The 21,247-nt window shown below is 38.2% G+C and overlaps 1 protein-coding gene across 2 annotated transcripts in view; it reads left to right on the top strand.

Annotated features, from left to right (window-relative positions):
* Positions 1-21,247, top strand: part of ATP11B (ATPase phospholipid transporting 11B (putative)) — a 412,741-nt gene that overhangs the window by 30,972 nt on the left and 360,522 nt on the right. For both annotated transcript variants that reach the window (XM_083363879.1, XM_083363878.1), the window contains exons 4-17: positions 1,234-1,314; positions 3,596-3,703; positions 4,646-4,774; positions 5,952-6,055; positions 7,167-7,214; positions 9,303-9,367; positions 10,443-10,524; positions 11,649-11,799; positions 13,676-13,873; positions 14,317-14,475; positions 16,777-16,952; positions 18,401-18,469; positions 19,939-20,012; positions 20,152-20,255. In XM_083363879.1, coding sequence (XP_083220005.1) covers positions 1,234-1,314; positions 3,596-3,703; positions 4,646-4,774; positions 5,952-6,055; positions 7,167-7,214; positions 9,303-9,367; positions 10,443-10,524; positions 11,649-11,799; positions 13,676-13,873; positions 14,317-14,475; positions 16,777-16,952; positions 18,401-18,469; positions 19,939-20,012; positions 20,152-20,255 — 1,548 coding nt within the window. The remainder of the gene's footprint in view (positions 1-1,233; positions 1,315-3,595; positions 3,704-4,645; positions 4,775-5,951; positions 6,056-7,166; positions 7,215-9,302; positions 9,368-10,442; positions 10,525-11,648; positions 11,800-13,675; positions 13,874-14,316; positions 14,476-16,776; positions 16,953-18,400; positions 18,470-19,938; positions 20,013-20,151; positions 20,256-21,247) is intronic.

The following is a 21,247-nucleotide window of genomic DNA, read 5'->3' as shown; positions in this document are numbered from 1 at the left end:
AAGGGGCTTTACATTTGGCAGCAGACAGATAACAGAAACAGAGTGGTGTGAGGTTTTTTTCCTTCTTCTTTTGCCTCAGCTAACACAGCACCACAATATAATGCATACATCCCCTTCAAAATCCCTATCCCGTTTATACTGAGAAGGCAAAGCTCATTACTTCTGAGCTTTCAAAGGTCCCTCCAGACCTGGTTATATGAAAGAGGTCTGTGTTTTGTCACAGTGTCCACAATCTTCTTCCATTTCTACTTTGAGTGGGATACTGTGTTCACACTGCGCGTTTAACCAAGATCTTGCAGCTGAAATTCCATGTGCTACCCTGCAACAATTCTTAGCACAGTCTGTATTTTTAATTATTAACAACACATTGGTGTGATTGCCCGCAAGCATCTTTTAATCTGGCAAGTATAGAAGGGAAATTTTGCCAAGTTCATTTTCAGTTTTCAGGCATTTTAAAATCAGTGAGAATCTGGCTGCTTTCCAAATGCCATTAGAATACTTTGTAAGTAGTCCTTGACTTATGACTGGTCTCTTAGCAACCATTGAAGTTATAACGGACCCCCAAAAAGGTACTTATGACTAGTGGCTACACACACACACACACACACACACACACACACACACACACTGAGGTCATGTGATTACATTTTGGGTGCTTGGCAACCAGCCCCCAATTAGGAGGGTTTGCAGTGTCATGTGATCGTGATTTGTATGTATTGCCAGATATCAGTATTTAATTCCGATTTCCAGCTGAAATGGGTTCATTTAATGACTGTTACAAAAACAGTCATGTGGTGACCCGCCTAATGAGCAGCATGACTTACAGTCATAATTCCAGGCTCAGGTATGGCCGTAAGTTGAGGACTCCCTCTGTGTAATCAGCAACAGGCCTTTGTACATCAAAAGACAGCCAATACACATTACCTCACAAGGATCTCCCAGCAAGAAGCAGCAGCATGAGTATCGAAAATAAAAAAGTGGTTAATGCTGTATTCTGTTACGCCATAGAATATAAATAACATCAAAAGTCTATCCACTAACAGGCTGGATTTGGTAATTTTTGGAAGCTGCAAACCATTTCAAAGAGTAATAAAATATTGTGGTATATTGAGTGTGCAGTGTTATAGTAGCAACCACAAACCACTATTTACAGTTTTCTAAATATGAGGTACAAATGTAAACATAGACTTTCCAAAATTTGACTCATGCATATTATTTCTGTCTGTTTTCCAGCTTATGATAGATACTCCTACTAGTCCAATTACTAGTGGATTGCCATTGTTTTTTGTTATAACTGTGACGGCCATAAAGCAGGTAAGAAAATGCGCCCTTTTTTTGGTAAGTTGCTTAGCACAGAACATACACATTATGTTCAATACAGAACTGCAATTATCAGTGGGCCATCAGTGTTCGCCTACAATGTGCTAATGTGTTTAGCAATATCAGCACATGGTGTATTTCTTCAGAAGCCAAGCCAGTACTGCAAGGCATGGTTCCAAAACACTAAATGTGCAATCTGAAATATTGGACAGAAAAAGGAGAATGTGTTTTTAGTGGGATCTTTTTGTACACAATAATGTTTTATGTGACCGTTCTGCATTTTAAACATGAATATTTATACATTAATGAGGGAAGAATCATATAGATCCTGGGCGGATCTTTTACCTTTTTGGTCCAACTGTGATATGAAGGAGGTAACTTAAATTATTTTGTCCCTAAAGATAGCTTGCATCTTAAACCATTGCTATTCTAGATTTTTTTTTCCACTTCCTTGCATTGAAATATAACTCTCAATGCTGCTGACATCGGATGTTCTTGTTTTGACAACAGATGGAAATGCAGCCATTTTTCTCTATTGCTTTTAGAGTTTGTTGATGCTGGGAGGGGGAATGTGGATGAGAGTCCAGCTAGTCATAACAATAATAACTCAGCCATGGGAACCCAAGGAAATTAGGCCCAGAGTTGATAGAGTTTTGGCGGGCTGGAAAACTGGGGAGAAAGCCTGCGCTTCCAGCTAATTGGGAAATGTGATTTATGACTGTTTATTGGAGGAGGGAATTGTGCTTTGTTACTTTGTATCCAGGGGAGGGGAATTTAGTTTTTGGTTTCGACAATGCAGTGCCTATACTTTGTATCTCGAATAAAAGATTCTTTAAGGTAAACAATGCCTCGAAGTTGAGTTTCATCTGTCGGAACCATGACAGTAACAGTATTCTGTAAGAGTTTGAGCATCAGTTGAAATAAGAAAATACATTTTAGTGCTAGGCATCAAAGCACAAAACATGTTTTTGCCTGGGATTGCTTTTATAAAGCTGACATGTTTTCATGATTCACAAAAAAAGCCTTCAGTGGATAGTAATAACACATAATAATTGTGGTGGAGTTTTGTATCTCAGTTTGTATTGTATATACCCTTTTATCCTGCTGTCCCAAAGGAATGAGATTTTGCAAAGAAATCTTCTAAAATGGATTTACACAATGAGAGATGTTGCATTATTCACTTATTTCTAGAGCCAGTCAGTATTCTCGCTCCTGGAAGTTGATGGGTCCTGATTTTCCCCCAGTCCTTCCGTAATACCTATGGATAGAAAAGACTTATTCACTTGTTTATTTGTTTAAAGAACAACAATTCAAAATTAGTCTGCATAATACATTGAAGCAGCACAGGCTGGCTCTTATTTACTATAGAACTTCCACTGGCTGCTTTAAATGAAATTACCTTCATCCAACGTTCAGTTTTACCTATCATTCTTTATAGTTGATGAAATTTTGTTTTGTTACTTTTGTCAAGATTGTATTCTACAAACTTAACCTTGGGAAGGTAGACCAAAATGCTAAATCCAGTCTGAACATCTGGCTGACTGTGTGACCAACCTTAATTCATATGTTGAGTGGCAGACGGTTTGTCTGTTCAGTTCTTCATTTTCTATTACTTAGCACACCAGCAAGAATAGGTGGGACCACAAAAGAGACAGAGTAGTAGAAAATAAAGAAGCTAAAGTCCTCTGGGACTTAAGAATTCAAAAGGACAAGCATCTGCATCACAGTACCTTAGACTTTTATTAACAGTTGTTGATAAGAAAGACAACAAAGTCTGGATACTAAACATTACAAGACTTGAAGGCAGCAGAATAGGGAAAAAACAACTGGAGAAAATCATAAAATATAATAAATAAATAAACCTTTATTGTCAAAGTACAACATGTGTACATTGAGATTAACTGAGCTGTAAATAGAAATTGTGGCAAAAGAACAAACATAGTACCAATAGCAGTACATACTTTGAATACAATTCCAAAATATCTGGAAATCATCAGTCAATTGCAAAAGGCAGCTTTACTTTGAAACAGCTAGCATCCTGCAACTGTACCTTTCATCATTAAACAATATCTGCCCGTTCCAGTTCCTTGGGAAGGACTTAATAGGTGAACCAAAATGCCATACCCAGTCTAAACAGAGCGTTTCCTTTTGGGAAAAATGGAAAAATATTGTTTCCATTTTTTGAAGCTCTAGTTTGGTCCTCTGATAAAATTTGAGATGGCAGCCAAGTAGCAGGCAAGATATATTAGTGACTTCCTTTGATTTTTTTTTCCAGGGTTATGAAGATTGGTTACGGCACAAAGCAGACAATGAAGTGAATGGAGCTCCAGTGTATGTTGTTCGTAGTGGTGGCCTTGTAAAAACAAGATCAAAGAACATTCGGGTATGTGTCTTAATACGATGTTTCCCCGAAATTTAGACCCAGCCCAATAGTAAGCTCTACCTTGATTTTTGGGGGGTGGGCCTAATATAAGCCCTACTCCAAAACTAAGCCCTAGTTTGGAGGCGAGGCGCACCCCTAAAAATCAAGCTAGGGCAGTGGTAGGGGATTGAAACTGCCCCACGCGCCCCGCACCCGCTTAGCCTACCGGTAGGACCACCACAGCCAGGCCTCCCACACCCAGACATCTGTCATGCCACTACTTGACTTCTTCTGTGGCCGCTTGGTGTCACTTCTGGCTGGCCACCATGTGGCGCATTGCGCCGTTGCCACTCCTCCTGGCAGGACGCTGCATGGCGCTTCGGCCCCTTCCGCTGCTTGCGCAGCGCTTCGGGCTGTTTCCATTGCTCACGCACTTCTGGCTGCTTCTGTTGCTCGCAGCAGGAGGCCACGTGGCACTTCGGGCCATTTCTGCTGTGGAAACGGCCCAAATAGCCACGCAGTGTCCTACCATGAGCAGCAGCAATGGCGCTAAGCAACATACGGCATCCTGCTGGGAGGAGCGGCAATGACACAATGTGCCATATGGCGTTAGGCCTCAAGTGGCGGCAAGCAGCCACAGAAGAAGTCAGGCAGCGGCACAACAGGTGTTGGGGTGTGAGAGGCCTGGCTATGGTGGTCCTAAGGTAAGACATTCTCCAAAATTAAGACCTAGTGCCTCTTTTGGAGGCAAAAAATACTGTATATAAGACCGGGTCTTAATTTCAGGGAAACACGGTATCATAAAACAAATGTCTTCTGTAATTGTGGGGTTTAAACAAAACAGCCATAGCTATGTATTCAGCTTTACAAAGAATTTAATTAGACCAAATAAGGTTTCATTGGACTGTTTTAATCCAGTAAATTTGCAAATCAGTTTTTCCATACATTCTTCTGCCTCCCCAGGTAGGAGATATTGTGAGAGTAGCCAAAGATGAAACCTTCCCTGCTGATCTCGTACTTCTGTCCTCGGATAGAGAACATGGCTGTTGCTATGTTACCACTGCAAGTTTGGATGGAGAAACTAATCTTAAGGTCTGTGGTTCATACTGTTACAATGAGTTAATTTTTTGTTTCTTTGAAATTGTGGCTAGGGTACTTCATTCTATTTATGTAGAAAAGAGTATTTAATTTATTTTGAATTTTGTTGAGTTCATATCAAAGCTTTAGATTTATTTTTTATAGCCAAAGGCCATGTTGTATTCATTTTTTATGAATTTAAGGAAAAATATTAGAACGAGATTCTTAGGCACAGTTAATATGAATCATTGGAATGTATCGTGTAGTTCTGATTATAAGGAAGTGACTAGCCAATGTAATTGAAAAGGTTATGGATATGCTAGAAAGTTCTTTGAGGACAAATACTTCTGTTTTCTGTTATTTTTCTCTAGTTTGCCAATTTTTGTCCTATTTTGTGAACTGGTATAACAAGACAGTAAGGTATGCAAAATGTCTCAAATTTAAAATATTTGAGCTTGAAATACCTGTTTCTACTTAAGTAAACAAATGTTGAGTTCAACATGTGACTTTATATTTTAAAATATTTAGAATGTGAAAGGTTTATATACCAGTCCAAAATAGCCAGCAATATGAGCTTTCTTTTTTCCTTTCCTGTTAAGACATTCATGCCTCCTTCCTTTATTTGTCCTGTCATTTAATGCTCATTAATTCTTTCTAGATGACCAAATCCCCCCTTCTATGTATGTATTTTTCATTGGTTATTTACTTTCAACTATTTATTTCTTGTCACAGACAATCTTTTTTTAACCGGCATCCGTATACCTTAATATTTCTCCAACTATTTTCCTCTTTTTAGTAAATATTCTACAAGAATACAGAGCTTCATCCAATTTATGATCTGTTTGTTTTTTTCTGTTTGTCAAGTGGTGATCATCATGTGAGGGAGTCTTGCACTCATTAAGATGAACAAAGAACCCTCACACGTTATTTTGCCAGGCCTGAAATTTATGAGTATAACACCAGATGGAAGAAATGTATCATTTTTCTATTGACAGATGACCAGTTTACCAAATCGTGGCTTGTTTTAACTCAGCATTTTCTATAACACTGACAACTTATTGGCAAATTAGGAATGCAGTTTTAAGATCCCACAAGGTTGTGTTTTTTTTAACTGGGCTTTGGACCTTTGGGGATCTGTCAAAAGTATTGAGACTTGTCAATTCATTGCTTTTTCTTTTTCTTTTTCTTTTAGACACACATTACAGTCCCAGAAACTGCTGTGCTGCAGTCTGTTGCCAATCTGGACAAACTTGTAGCTGTTATTGAATGCCAGCAACCAGAAGCAGATCTTTACAGGTTTCTGTTTTTTATTGCTCTCTCTCTCTCTCTCTCTCTTTTTAAAGGATTTGGGAAAGAAAGTTGTGGCTATTAAAAATTAGGCTAAAACTGCTCTGGAAATTCTTGTGATGGTGTCATGAATTTAAATGCCTATGTTGCTTAGGGAAAACAAGGGCATGATTTACTGGGAATGCTGTGTTAATTTCATTTGGGAGTTTCCCTGAGTTTGGAAAATTCTCCCAATGTTCAAGCATTCACTCCCTGTTCTATAGTAAAAAAAAACAAAAAACCACAGGATGAAACATTTGGTTCTCTGTCATCCTAACACTAAGAGTTCTGCCAACAACTCTCCAAGACAATGCAGATTTGCTGTAGAAAAAATGTTACAGGTAGTTCTCGACTCACAATCTTTCATGTAACCATTCGAAGTTACAATGAAAAAAAAGACTTATTACCATTTTTAAAACTTACAACCATTGCAGCATCCCCATGATCATGTGATCAAAATTTGGATGTTCATGTTTATGACATTTGCAGCGTCCTGGGGTCATGTTGGTCACCTTTTGTGACCTCTTTACAAGCAAAGTCAATGGGGAAGCCAGATTCACTTAGCAACCATGTTACTAATTCAACAACTGCAGTGATTCACTTAACAACTGTGGCAAGAAAGATCGTAAAATCAGGCAAAACTCACTTAACTGTCTTGCTTAGCAGCAAAAATTTTGGGCTCAATTGGGGTTGTAAGTCAAGGACTACCTGTATTATTTTATAGCTAAGGAAGGAAAAGTCATATGTTAAAACTGTTGTATTTAAATGGAAGAAAGTTAAAGAATGTGGCTTTGAATTAAGCTAACCAGGAAGCCTCCACCTATGGTTTGTTTAGCACTATGTCTGAACTGGGATTTCTGATTGTTGCTTCCTGGTTTGTTCTTGGCTTCAGATTCCTGGCTTTGTTGATCATGGCATGCCAGGAATTGGGCTTACCATTACATGCAAACCAGGTCAGTTTCTTTAACTCATTTCCTATGCTATTATGGTCAGGGTTTAGTCACTAAACTTTAGTGGCATATTGAAAAATTAACTTTTCCTTTTATTTCTTGAATCGTAACACATTAATATTGTTTTACAGATTTGTTGGGCGTATAACCATAAGTCATCAAATTGAGGAAATAGTGCGGTAAGCCAAATGCCTTCAATCTCAGTGAATGTGATTTGTGACCAATTCTATATCCAGGCAATCCAACTTCTGTAAATAAAATGAAATAAAATGCCTTTGTTTACATCAGGCACAGGGAAGATTAAGTACACTGACCAGATGTTCCTACACTACTTTTGTGATTGCTTTGCAGCAGCTTCTGCTTCCGTGTTTTTTGTTGCCCTGTTCTGTGGACCTTTTTTTTCCCCATAGAATGCTTTTAGATAACTAAAAAGGTAAAGGTTCCCCCGCACATGCGTGCTAGTCGTTTCCAACTCTAGGGGCCGGTGCTCATCTCCGTTTCAAAGCCGAAGAGCCAGCGCTTGTCCGAGGACGTCTCCGTGGTCATGTGGCCGGCATGACTAGACGCCAAAGGCGCACGGAACGCTGTTACCTTCCCACTGTAGTGGTCGCTATTTTTCTACTTGCATTTTTACCTGCTTTCGAACTGCTAGGTTGGCAGAAGCTGGGACGAGTAACAGGCGCTCACTCTGCTATGCGGCACTCGGGATTCAACCCGCCAAACTGCTGATCTTCTGATCGACAAGCTCAGCGACCTAACCCACTGAGCCACCGCTTCCCTCTTTAGATAACTACTACTGCATAAATAATAAGTTGTAGTGGAAGTATCTTAAAACTGTGAGAAATGCAAACTGTTGCAAGCTATTGTAATTTGTGGTTAGAAGCTATTATTCCTTCCTGGTTTGAGTGATGTTGTGAACTGTCAGCTAGTAATTTGACCAGCTTGGACTAATTTATACATCCAGCTGTTGTTTTTTCTTGTTATATAAAAGAAATCGTAAAAACTAGTTTTCTTGTATAGAACATTTGAGCCCCTATGTACCTGGTAAACTTTCTATTTCTTCTAATAATTACTCAGACATTTCAAGCCATAATAGATAGGTGCCCAACAGGTTTGTCTTAAAATTAGGTCAGCATGGCTGACAATTTTATTTGATTCAGGGTCTTTGCTCACCCTTTGTAAACATCTATATAAATATTATAAGAATTATTGCTGGTCCAAGGATCTAGTCATTGCAGAAAACCTTAAGAGAAACAGGTGAAGTTGAAATTATTACCCTTGTTTCTCTGACAGCAACAACAGAGCATTTCATAAATCAAGTATCTTCTCTGTAAGGGGGAATTCAAAGTATTGTTTGCTTGTGGGATGAGGGAGTTGTTCTTAAGTGGCACATTCAGATGAATCCAGAACTCCTTAGAGAAGGAGTTGTGGTGAAAAACAGCAAAGCAAACAGTAGCTGAGCAACATCAATAACAAAACAATATCAAACGACTTGAAATACTAAAGGAATTTTTGAATTACGTAACTTTTGTTGTGGTTGTTTAGTTGTTTAGTTTCAATGCATACTTCTTTGATAGCACAACAGAATTTTTTTTAAAAAAAACCTTAATAAGAGCTTTACTGGATTGAAAAAAAGGATTCACGTAGGATCTGTTGTGTCTTATGACCAGCTGATGCCCCCACGAAGTTCAGAAGTAGAATGAGATGGGCATTACATGACATGCTCTTTGTGGCGTCTCCAGACTATACGTGTAAGTTAATTGGGTTTCAGTGACACTATTCTATGAATTTATCTCTTCCTTTTTAGGTCCAATAAAATTGCTGCATTCCAGAGAGGGGTAGTTAGTTCCAAACTATTTTGATTCCCAAATACAAAATTATTCACTCTTTATCCTAGGCCAGGGGTAGGGAACCTTGGCTCTTTAAATGACTTGTGGAATGACTTATCACAGCTGGCTCAAGAATTCTGGGTATTGAAGTCCACAAGTCATAAAAGAGCCAAGGTTCCTAACCCTGTTCCAGAGGATCCTCTTGTTAGTCCTATAGTTCACCTTTGACAGACTATTTCCAATTGCCCTGCTCAGTGTTTGTGTGTGTGCCTTCAAGTCAGTTTTTGATGCCTGATGATTTGCCTGGACTAGTCCCTTCAATTTTCTTGGCAAGGTTTTCAGAAGTAGTTTGCCATTGCCTTCTTTCCAGGGCTGAGAAAGAGGGGACTGGTTCACTTTATCCAACAGTGTGAACAATCAGTGATCTTTCTTTTGCAGACCCCTTGGACCCGAAAGTCTTCTACTTCGTGGAGCAAGGTTGAAAAACACTAAAGAAATTTTTGGTGTGTGACAGTAAAGTTTCACTAACTGGTTAATATTTCTTGAATGGATTAAATTGCAGAGTTTTCTGTTACAGTAGCTAATCGCTGGCTGATCATCTACCGGTAATTAAGAGGAAGAGTGCTGTGTTGATTATAATAACTTGCACCAAGAAATACAGGTAGTCCTCGACTTGCAGCAGTTCGTTTAGTGGCCGAAGTTACAACGGCCTTGAAAAAAGTGACTTATGACTGTTTTTCACACATTGCAACATCCCCATAGCCACGTGATTGACCTCCGTTCATTCCGCCGGGACCTGAAGACCTGGCTCTTCGAGCTCTCTGGCCCAGGCTGAGAATTTTAATTTTAATTTTAATTGGGTTTTTTTACTTTTTCAGGGACTGTTGTAATTATTTTTAATTGTTTTTAACTTTTGTATTTCTTGTTTTAAATACCCTGTAAACCACCCTGAGTCCTGCGGGAAAGGGCGGTATATAAATCCAATTAAATAAATAAATAAATAAATTTAGAGGCTTGGCAACTGTCTCATATTTATGACAGTTCCAGTGTCGGGGTCACACCATCCTCTTTTGCGATCTGTTGACAAGCAAAGTCAACGGGGAAGCAAGATTCACTTAACAACTGCGGTGATCCGCTTAACAAATGTGGCAAGAAATGGTGGTTGTAAGTCGAGGAGTAACTGTAGTTGATTCTGGTGTGACCCAGAGAACCTGGATTCTATGTTTGTCTGTCTGTCTTTTTTAAAGTCCTATTAGTGCTTCATTCCCTCTGTTCCAGGAACCTAGACCACTTAAAGATTTCTCTTGTAAAAGTTTCTTTCTGTTGCCTCCTGGTCCATTTGATTTGGTGAAATACTAGAATATCTTCCCAATTTAAAAATCTGGACAAAAAAACTACTCACTTGAAAAAAAATCACCACTGCAATCATAAGAGTGGATTTGGAAACCCAGCAGAGTGATCAGCCAGAAACTGAAGGAATCCCTCTGTGTCTGGCTCCTCAAAATAAAAGGAGAAGAACAGAGCCTAGAGTAATACGCAGTCTTGCTGCCATGCTGAACGTTCTTTTACTTTTTATAGGTGTTGCTGTGTATACAGGAATGGAGACAAAGATGGCACTGAATTATAAGAGCAAATCCCAGAAACGATCAGCAGTAGAGAAGTATGTGGTTTGGCAGTATTTTACTCCGTTAAAGATTAATGTATTAATTTAAACTGTAAAACAAGAGGAATTCAGAAGAAGGGATGCAAGCGCGCAAGGGAACGGTTCAAATATTTATTAGGGTCATAGGATGGAATACAAACAATAACTTAAAAAAGCTAAAAAATACAAAAGACACAAGTTAAAAAGCAAAGGAACATGTTTTAACTTTTTTTTGAACACCTCTGTTGCTTGAACCATTTGATAAGTATTATTAGGCTAACGTTCTCACGTTCGTTCTACTTTAGCGAAATTAATATTTGCTTTTGGAATATTCAAATGTATTGGACTTTGTTCCTCAAGGGAACTTGGAAATAAATCACCACATGAAGTGGGATGTAGTCAGATCAAACTTGCTTCTGACAGTTTTTATGAGAACTGCTCTGATAGGTCATCAGTGTATAACAAAGCACAGTCCTAGAGATATTGAATTCATTCTGCATATCAGTTTGCCCTTGAGTGTTTTACATCAGCGGTGCCCGACCCCCCCCCCCCCCGGCCTGTGGACCGGGACCGGGCCGCGGCATGCCAACAGCCGGTTCACACAAACACACAAAGCCCCATCCGTGGGATGCAGGCAACATACAAAACCACACACTCTCCAGTCCATGGAAAAACCTTTCTCCATGGAATCGGTCCCTGGTGCCCAGAAGGCTGGAGACCTCTTGTTTTACATGCTTCACGAAGCAAGAAACCTCTCGTGATTTTCCATCTTCTGCCTTTAATACTGAAGAACTTTTTTTTCAATCAAGGGGTAAGACAGAAAAAGCAAAGCTGTTGTTTTTCAAGAAAAGTTTGGACGGCCATTGGTCCAGGATGGTAGGGCAATCTCCAACCTAATGATTCTATCAAACACTTCCTTTTTCAATCTCCACCCTTCCCCGTATGCAAAAGTTCCAAGCTGGTTGAATGCAACACAAAGACTGTTAGAATTATTGTTGCTGTAGTTTTTTAAAGTAATGCACAGATATATTTGAATTGCCCAGAGCTCCCTTTGTCTTCAGTGCTCCTCTGTTTTTCTTTACCTGTAGGACAGTTTTAATTCAGTAGCATTTGGGTATTCAATTGTCTTCCCCCCCCCCCAGGTCTATGAATTCTTTTTTGATTATCTACCTAATAATCCTCCTTTGTGAAGCTGTCTTGAGTACAATACTGAAGTATGCCTGGCAGAATGAAGAGAAGTGGAATGAACCTTGGTATAACCAGCAAACTGATCATGAAAGAAACAGCAGTAAGGTAAAATGTAAATGATATGTCTGATTTAGGTGTTTTTTTCCTGTATCGGAAGTTTTGATTTGACTTATAAAAATAACTAAAGGGAGACAAGAATTCTCTTCAGATAATTTCTTGCTCCATTATTGTAGCCGATAATATGTGACTATTGTGACTTACTTTTCTGCTTAAAGGGATTTTTTTTAAAAAACCTCACATGCTTAGAAGTTGTTTCTATATTCTCGTCCCAAGCAAGAAAAGCAAATAATGCCTCTAATGCAGCAAAGAAAACCCATCTTTACATAGTAACCAGCAGTCGTAAGAAGAAAGTAGATACATTCACATGTCACATGGGTCAAACTGAGATTAGATTTAGTATGTTATCTGAATCTACTCTTGGACTGATATTATGATTAAGGCCTCCCTGTCTCCCTTCATCTATAACACTATTTGCCAACAGAGGTAAATGGAATGAATGGCTTTTATATACAGATAGTCCTCAACGTATGATCGCATTTGAGCCCCAAAGTTCTGTTGCTATGTAAGACATTTGTTAAGTGAGTTTTGCCTCATTTTACAACCTTTTTTGCCATAATTGTTAAGTGTCACTGCACTTACTAAGTTATTAACATGGCTGTTAAGTAAATCTAGCTTCCCCATTGACTTTGCTTGTCAGAAGGTCTGATCACATGACCCCAGGACACTGCAACTGTCATAAATATGAATTATTTGTCAAGTGTCTGAATTTTGATCTTGTGATCATGGGGATACTGCTGTAGTTAGTCATAAATGTGAAAAACGGTCACAGATCACTTTTTTCAGTCCCATTATAACTTTCAATAGTCATTAAATGAACTGTTGTAAGTTGAGCACTACCTATACTAATTTCAGTTCGGTGGGAAAGGGATGAGACAAAAGTATTATCAAATATGGGGTAAGATCCCTGTTCTGGATTAAACTTACTTGATCACAAACAGAAAAGACACTACTTTTGGAAAAAACATAAGCTTGGTTTAGTAGTTCTTAGATGATATACAGGTAGTCCTTGACTTACTATCAGGCATTTAGCATCTTTCAAAGTTACAACACACCCAAAAGTATGTATGACCCAGATTTGAAATTTTGATAGTCATCTCTTTCCCCATAATCCCATGATTTTATTTTGGGTTAGGGTTCTATGACAATTCACTATGCCTAACTCGCCGTGGCCAACTTGTTGCTGCAGCTAAGTTGCCATGGGAAACTCACTGCAGGACAAAAGAAATGATGGAATAGAATCATTAAAGGAAGGATGCAAAAGAAGGGGCAAAATGAAATCTGAATGACAAAAAATGAAAACAATTTATTTATTTTAAATAATTAAATTGAATTGATAAATTGTCCTATGATGAGTTGTCCCACAGCATGTTGGCTGTGGTGAGTTAGCCACAGCAAGTTGGCCATAGAGAGGTGGCCATAGCGAGTTGGCTGCGGCAGGTTGTCCCATTCCGTTTTGGGCGTTGGGCAACCAGCCCACATTTACAACAGTTTGTAGTATCCCAAGGATACATAACTGTGATTTATAGTTTTTGCCATAACCAGCATTTATTTCCAGTTTAACAACCATGGCATTTCTGTAATGACCGTTGATTTAACAACCATCGTGGCTTGTTTAACTGCCACAAAACATCATAAATCGGGTCAGTCACAGGATGACCTTTTTAATGAACAGCACAATTCTTGGCTCAATTATGGTTGTAAGTCAAGGACTACCTGTTAGTTAGGTTGTTACAGAATATGCCCTCACTATATCAATATCACTGTTCTATAGAATTGCATTTTGATCGTATCTGTTATAATCTCGTCCTCAAATGCTTTCTCTTATTTTTTAGTGTAATAATACTTCCCTTTCTTCTTTTAGATCTTGAGCTTCATTTCAGATTTTCTTGCTTTCCTGGTACTTTACAACTTCATTATACCCATTTCACTTTACGTGACTGTGGAGATGCAGAAATTCCTTGGGTCTTTTTTTATTGGTTGGGACCTTGATCTCTATCATGAAGAAACAAATGAAAAGGCCCAAGTAAATACTTCAGACCTCAATGAAGAACTGGGACAGGTATAAAATAATTCAAAATAGTGTTTGAAACAAGAGGAAGCTAGATTTGATTTGATTAATCAAAAGTGATTAAATTCATAGTTGTTCTTTTTACACAGTTAATATTCCCTATGGATTTTATAATTTTTCCCCCTTTTGTCTCACTAAAAATTGTAATTTGAAAGTGGTTCAGCAGTGGACCACAGACTGAGATTTTAAATGAGCATTGTTGCCCTATACATTGTATAATTATTAGAAAAGCTTATTGAATATTTATTTTCCATGCATTTATAATAAACCAATTCCACCTATTTCAGATAAGTACAATAAATGTGCACAAGTTGGAATGAGTGCAGTGTATCTGTAGACCATATGAATGTCCCACTAGTGGATATGAGGGAGACTTGTTGCCTTTTTTAACTCTTAAACTTATTTGACTGACGTAACTTCTTAACTTACTGTAGGTGGAGTATGTATTTACAGATAAAACTGGTACATTGACAGAAAATGTGATGCAGTTTCGGGAATGTTCCATTAATGGTCTCAAATATCAAGAAATCAATGGCAGATTAGTTCCTGAGGGATTGATAGAAGACTTTCCAGATGGAGTACAGCCCAGTTTTGTAAGTTCTTTCTAAAATTAATTTCTTGAAATTAATTTTGAGCTTTCTATAGTCTAAAGTTCGGGTCCTTCTTGAAGTTATCCCAAAGATGCTTTTTCACGAGGCAATTGGACTTTCACCATCCAGTCAGAGCCGAAGAAGCTTCTTGGATGAGAAGTGAAACATCTTCAAAGAAAAAACAAGAAAGTCCAGTTGCCTCGTGAAAAAGCATATTTGGGATAACTCTCATCTGGATGACTGAGAATCTGTATAGACATCCTTCTTGAAGCTTTTTTATGAGTGCTTTTCAAAAGTAACTTCTAAACTTTCCACTGTATTAATTCTGACTGCAACTAAGATCTGTTATTATTTAGGTTTCTAAGAAAAAATAGTACATTGTCTCCAAGAGATCAATTGCATGATGCTCCATTTTTTTTATGCTAATGTTCTTATTTTTCCTAATGTTCTGTGCTAATGGAGAATGAGCATCTGTGTTTGGAATCCTATATTTAAAAACCTTTCATTCAAAACATTGATCCTTATTACTGTTTGAGGATAATGTATCAATTATCCAAAAGAATTACTTTCAAATCTCACCTCCAACTGTTATTTTTTAAAAATGTATCTTTACTCTGTCAAATTCAGAATGTAATGTAATGTAATGCAATTTTAGCACATTTAGTGTAATACATTATTAACCCTGTTCTATATTTTGAGGAAAAGAAATTCAAACTGATCTTAAAGTAGGAGAACTATTTAAAGTTTTGGCCAGCAGGTAGGAGAATTATGTATTCTGCCTTAAGATGCACAAAATAAAGGCAGGATATGAATTTAATAATAAATACAAATTTTATCTTGACTCGCTGTATCTAATAGCTTTTAATGGAATTTTAATAGAATAGAATAGAATAGAATAGAATAGAATAGAATAGAATAGAATAGAATAGAATAGAATAGAATAGAATAGAATAGAATAGAATAGAGCAGAGCTGGAAGGGACCTCAGAGGTCTTCTAGTCCAGCCCCCTGCTCAAGCAGAGAACCTATACCATCTCAGACAAGTGACTGTCTAGCCTCTTCTTAAAAACCTCCAGTGATGGAGCACCCACGATTTCTGGGGGCAAGCTGTTCCACTGGTTAATTGTCCTCACATCAGGAAGTTTCTCCTTAATTCTCTCTTTGACCAGCTTCCAACCATTGTTTCTCATCCTTCCCTCTGGTGCTTTGGAGAATAACGTGACCCCCTCTTCTTTGTGGCAGCCCCTCAAATACTGGAATACTGCTATCATGTCTCCCCTATTTCTCCTTTTCTTTAGACCAGCCAAACCCAAGTCCTGCAGCCATTCTTCGAATTAAACTAAAACATATTCAAAATTTAAACTTATTACATAAAATCTCCGTGCGATTGGGTACTCCTTATTCTGTCTCTTAGATTATAAAATGTAGAAGAAAAAGGTTTGACAAACTAGACTTCCTACAAACATAATATCTATATGTACAATAATATGTTCACTATAAGGCCCATATTTAGATACTGCATGAAATAATACCAGAAAACATTTGGTAGCCTGTCTATATACAAGTGCTCCTCGACTTATCACCACAGTTACAACAGACCCTAAAAAATGGGACTTAAAAATTGAATTTGAAGTTCCAACATCCATTGTCAAACGACCATATTTGGGGCACTCAGTAAGCAGCCCACATTTATAGCCAATTGCTGCGTCCCACAGTTCACAATATTTTTTCCAGAAACTGACATTTACTTCCCAATGCTCTGTAGTGAACAATGGATTCATTTTACAACCATCACATTTGCTTTACAACCACTGCATTTGCTTAATAACTGACACACACACACACATACACAAACACACACGAAAGACCAGCTTGTAAAATCAGGCATAGTCACGTAATGACCCATTTTATGACTTCACAACTTATAACTGAATTGCGGGCTCACATTATGTTCGTAAGTTGTGGAACACCTGTAGATTGTCAGTTGTTAAGAAAATAACAATCTTAATAAAGTCGTAGATAAGTCCATTTGTGAAAAAATGTAAAAACCCTGTCCAAAATTTTCATAAAATATTATGAGACCTTGTTCGGTACTTTGGACCGTAATATGTGTTGTATTTTTAGTTGAGAGGAAAAAAAAACTTCTCTAGCTATGATAGCCCAGATATTCACCATGAAAATACACAGGCTTACATTTTTGTGGCTAATCATAACTTTTTATTTTGGTAGGAGTTTGCTTCATAGGATAAAGATAAAATTAATAAATCAGATTCATCGCAGTGTTTTGTCTTTTTTTTTTTAACAGACACATGAGGAAGAACTCTTCCTGAAAGCTCTTTGTCTCTGTCATACAGTGCAGATTAATAATGACCAAACTGATGGCATTTGCGACAGCCCGTGGCGTAGCAATGGTCTACCATCTGAATTGGAGTACTACGCCTCGTCCCCAGATGAAAAGACTTTAGTTGAAGCAGCTCGCAAGTAAGGATCATAAGGCCAGGCTCTGCATTGTAAAGGGCAATATCAGATTGGGGGAACAAGCCAAGGAGAAGAGAGGTCCAAATATGCTGTCCAGCCTTTCTTTAACTCTTACTAGGGGTGCTCTTGTATGAGTTCTAGAATACCAGGGATGAATTACCAGGAATGAGGGCATTGCATTGCTTTTTGTAACACCACTATGGTTGGTTAGTAAAATAACAGCCATACTACCAAACTGATTATCTCTGGGCCCTCTGCTAGAGTTACCCTGCCTCGCTCTTCCATTTAGTCAATTCAGCTGATGAGTCTCAACAGAATTGCAGGCCCTTGAGAATCAGACATCATTGTCAGCCATTCAGTCATGTCTGACCCTTGACCACCCTATGAATCAGCATTCTTCATGCCCGTCTGACTTGCACCTCCTCCTTCAGATCCGCCATGGTCGTCCTGGTGTCTGTCTTTTATAGTGTCCACCCAACAGGTAGTAGGGTGGCCCTTTCTCCTTTTTTCCACTGATTACTCCCAGCATGATTTACTGGTTGAGAATCATTGATTGACATGATTGAGAATTGGAAGGGATGTGAAACTGAGAATGGCATTTAGGCCACAGTGTCCCTGCTTAGTGTAGAAATCCAAGTGAGGGATCCACAGCAGACATTTACTTGACATCAACTTGTCTACATCCCTTGAGGGAAAGCCGCCAAAATTGCTCATAACTGTTTTTTGTCAGGCTTCTGAGGCCTTCTGAAACCTTCCAAGAAAGCCATGCTCATTATTCTCCAATGCTTCAGAAAGCCTTCAGAAAACGTCTGATGTTTTCCAAAGCAACACAAGGATGGCCCCTGTAATTTAGAGAACTGAGTGTGTGGCCTCTGGAAGAAGGCCTAGGCCAGGGGTAGGCAACCTCGGCTCTTTTATGACTCATGGACTTCAACTCCCAGAATTCCTGAGTCAGCACTTGCCTTGCATAGGGACAGAACTTGCTGGGCCTTGTCAGTGGCAGGAAGAAAATGGTGGACATCAGCTGGTCATGCCAGGGCTTGCAGAGTGCAGAGCGGTGGGGATTTTGCCTTGCAGCACTGGTGCAACTTTGTTCCTTCTCCCAATGTAACTAAATCTATATGGCATACATTTTAATTCTTCTTCTTTAATAGAGCTGCATAGAGATTAGCAAAAATGGATTGGAGTCTAGATGTCAATTTCAGAATTTAATTTTTGATTAAATTAACTGGCTTTAATATAACTTGTTACTGTTGCGTTCAGCCATCCTTAAACAGGAGTCTATTATGAAATCTGAAAGCACCTTCATGGAAGAATTATTCAAGATTCTTTCTAAAAGCGTTTTACTGCTATGCATGGATAATAGTGAGCAATATTACTTTTCTACACAAGACACTGTTTTTAATGTTCATAAGGTTATCCACTTCTTTCACTTTCTTTGGAATTTTTAGGGTTGGTGTTGTGTTTACTGGGGCAAATGCAGAAAGCATGGAGCTTAAAAGCTGTGGAAAGCTGGAAAGGTAAAGCAACAAAGAATAGGTTTCCTTGTTTCTTTAAAAAAAATACTGACATTCTGTAGTGCAGGAGTAAAACTTACGGTCCTAGAAATATTGGTGAATGCAACTGCCATCAACTTCAGCCAAAGTGGATTTAAAAGATCCTAATTTCTGATATCAGGGCGTGGGGGGGGGGGAGCGCGATGGCCCAGTGGTTAAAGATCTAAATTTGTCTGTTAATCCCAAAAGAATCCCCAAAAGTAAAACCTCTGAGTATATATACATTAGTCTTTAAATTTTTCTGAATTAGTGCATTTATTTATATCCAAAATTGTTTGGCTTTTTTACCCATCTACCAAACATGATAAAATATTCCTTCAAGTTCTTCACATTTACAGGAAAGATTTGAAATAAAATCCACCCTGGTCCTCATGAATAAATTAAGTATTAACCTTGTAAACTCTAAAGCTTCCTCCTTCCGTTATGTATTCAAGATGGGCAGCAATTAATATTTATATGTTATATGTAAGGGTGTAGGTCTATGTATATGTTGTATATAGCATGTTTAAATGTGTGTTATGTATGTGTACACTTTGAGAGCAAGCAACTAAATTTCGTTTTTAATGTGTGCCATTTTCCCCACAGTAAATAATGACAATAAAGGTTGTCTGTCTGTCTGTCTGTCTATCTATCTATCTATCTATCTATCTATCTATCTATCTATCTATCTAAATTCTTGCAAAACTATTTTCAGTCTTTCAGCTAAAATCGTAATCAACTTACAATCATTAGTCAATATTGACATTGTAATATTGACTGTAGTTTCTTGCTAATGTCAAATTTATCCCTCTTTAGGCAATAATATTATATTAGCTTCTTTCCAACTCTTGTCATTTTTCCTCCCTGTAAAATAGAGTTCTCAGTGCTTTGTAGAGGTTGTAAACATTTGTCCTTGAAACACTTATATTGCGACCTCAATAACCCATCTGGTCCAGGCTTAGTAGCTTCTTAACAGTGTATCTTCCACGAATGTGACCTTACCATAATGGCATTCCTCCTAAGCTACAAACCAGAAACTCCTCTCCTTAAGTATCACTTGAACAGTTAATGATATGCCAGTTTTAAAAATTGAGGATTTTGTTTTCCTAAGTACAGGTTGCATTTTGGTTACATTGAAGAAATAGGACTCTACTTAAAATGAATCGTTATAAGTAAGCCACTTAGTGAAATGAGATGTGAAGATCAAGTAAACGGCACATGGCTTTGGGGAAATGGTGTCCCTTCACCTTTGTTCCTTCCTTTTTCTGTCCCTCCATCAATTACAGAAATGACTATAATTAGCCTCTCTATTGACAGGAGTCCTCTTCTGCAGGCCCATCAAGTATAACCTGTGCGTGCAATGTCAGGCATGCAGTTTTCATAATATCCTGCATTTCACGAGTATGGCCTTTATTTCATACCCAAACTAAGCATGAGCCTCTTCTCCTTTAAAGGTACAAATTACTACATGTACTGGACTTTGATCCCAATCGTAGGAGAATGAGTGTGATCGTGGAAAGTCCATCAGGTAAGATTAAAAAAAAATAGTGATGCTTTTGATGTTACGTATTCTCTGACCCCCTAAAACCAGTTCTATAAAAGGAACACAAATAGCCTCTGATAAGCACTGCTAACTTGTATTTTTTTTTTTTGTTTTCTTGGGGTAGGTGAAAAGCTTTTATTTACCAAAGGAGCAGAATCTGTTATTCTTCCTTCCAGTAAAAATGGTGAGGTAGAAAAAACAAGAATCCATGTGGATGAATTTGCATTGGTATGTTAGAGCCTGTTTTCAAACTTTCTGATAGATCATGGTAGAGGTGATGCTAAATCAGGGGTGGGGAACGATGGCCCTTTTATGACCTGTGGACTTCAACTCCCAGAATTGAAGTCTGTAGTTGAATTGAAGAGCCATAGTTCCTGACCCTTGTGCTAAATTAAGAAACAATTATTACTGTAACAAATATAAGGATACTATAACCAACTGTACAATGTATAATATTTCAGATCCACTAAGCGTGTGGGTTAAGAACTGGTTGGAATATGTGTTGGGCATCGATAGGCAATTTTATTCAGAGTGCTTTTATAATAATAATAATAATAATAATAATAATAATAATAATAATAATAATAATAATAATAATAATAATAATGAAGAAGAAGAAGAAGAAGAAGAAGAAGAAGAAGAAGAAGAAGAAGAAGAAGAAGAAGAAGAAGAAGAAGAAGAAGAAGAAGAAGAAGAAGAAGAAGTTGGAAGGGACCTTGGAGGTCATCTAGTCCAACCCCCTGCTCAGGCAGGAAACCCTATACCATTTCAGACAAATGTCTGTCCAGTCTCTTCTTAAAAACTTCCAGTGTTGGAGCATTCACCACTTCTGGAGGCAGGTTGTTCCACTAGTTAATTGTTCTCACTGTCAGGAAGTTTCTCCTTAGTTCTAGGTTGCTTCTCTCCTTGACTAGTTTCCATCCATTGCTTCTTGTCCTGCTTTCAGGTGCTTTGGAGAATAGCTTGGCTCCCTCTTCTTTGGGGCAGCCCCTGAGATATTGGAACACTGCTACCATCTCACCCCTCACCCTTCTCTTCATTAAACTACACATACCCAATTCCAGCAACCGTTCCCTATATGTTTTAGCCTCCAGTCCCCCAATCATCTTTGTTGCTCTTATCTGTACCCTTTCTAGAGTCTCAACATCTTTTTTACATCGTGGTGACCAAAACTGGATGCAGTATTCCAGGTGTGGCCTTACCAAGGCATTGTAAAGTGG

The sequence above is a fragment of the Vipera ursinii genome (assembly GCF_947247035.1).
Source record: "Vipera ursinii genome assembly, chromosome: 5".
NCBI lineage: Eukaryota > Metazoa > Chordata > Lepidosauria > Squamata > Viperidae > Vipera > Vipera ursinii.
Note: the sequence above shows the minus strand (reverse complement) of the source record. Positions and strands in the feature narration are given on the sequence as shown.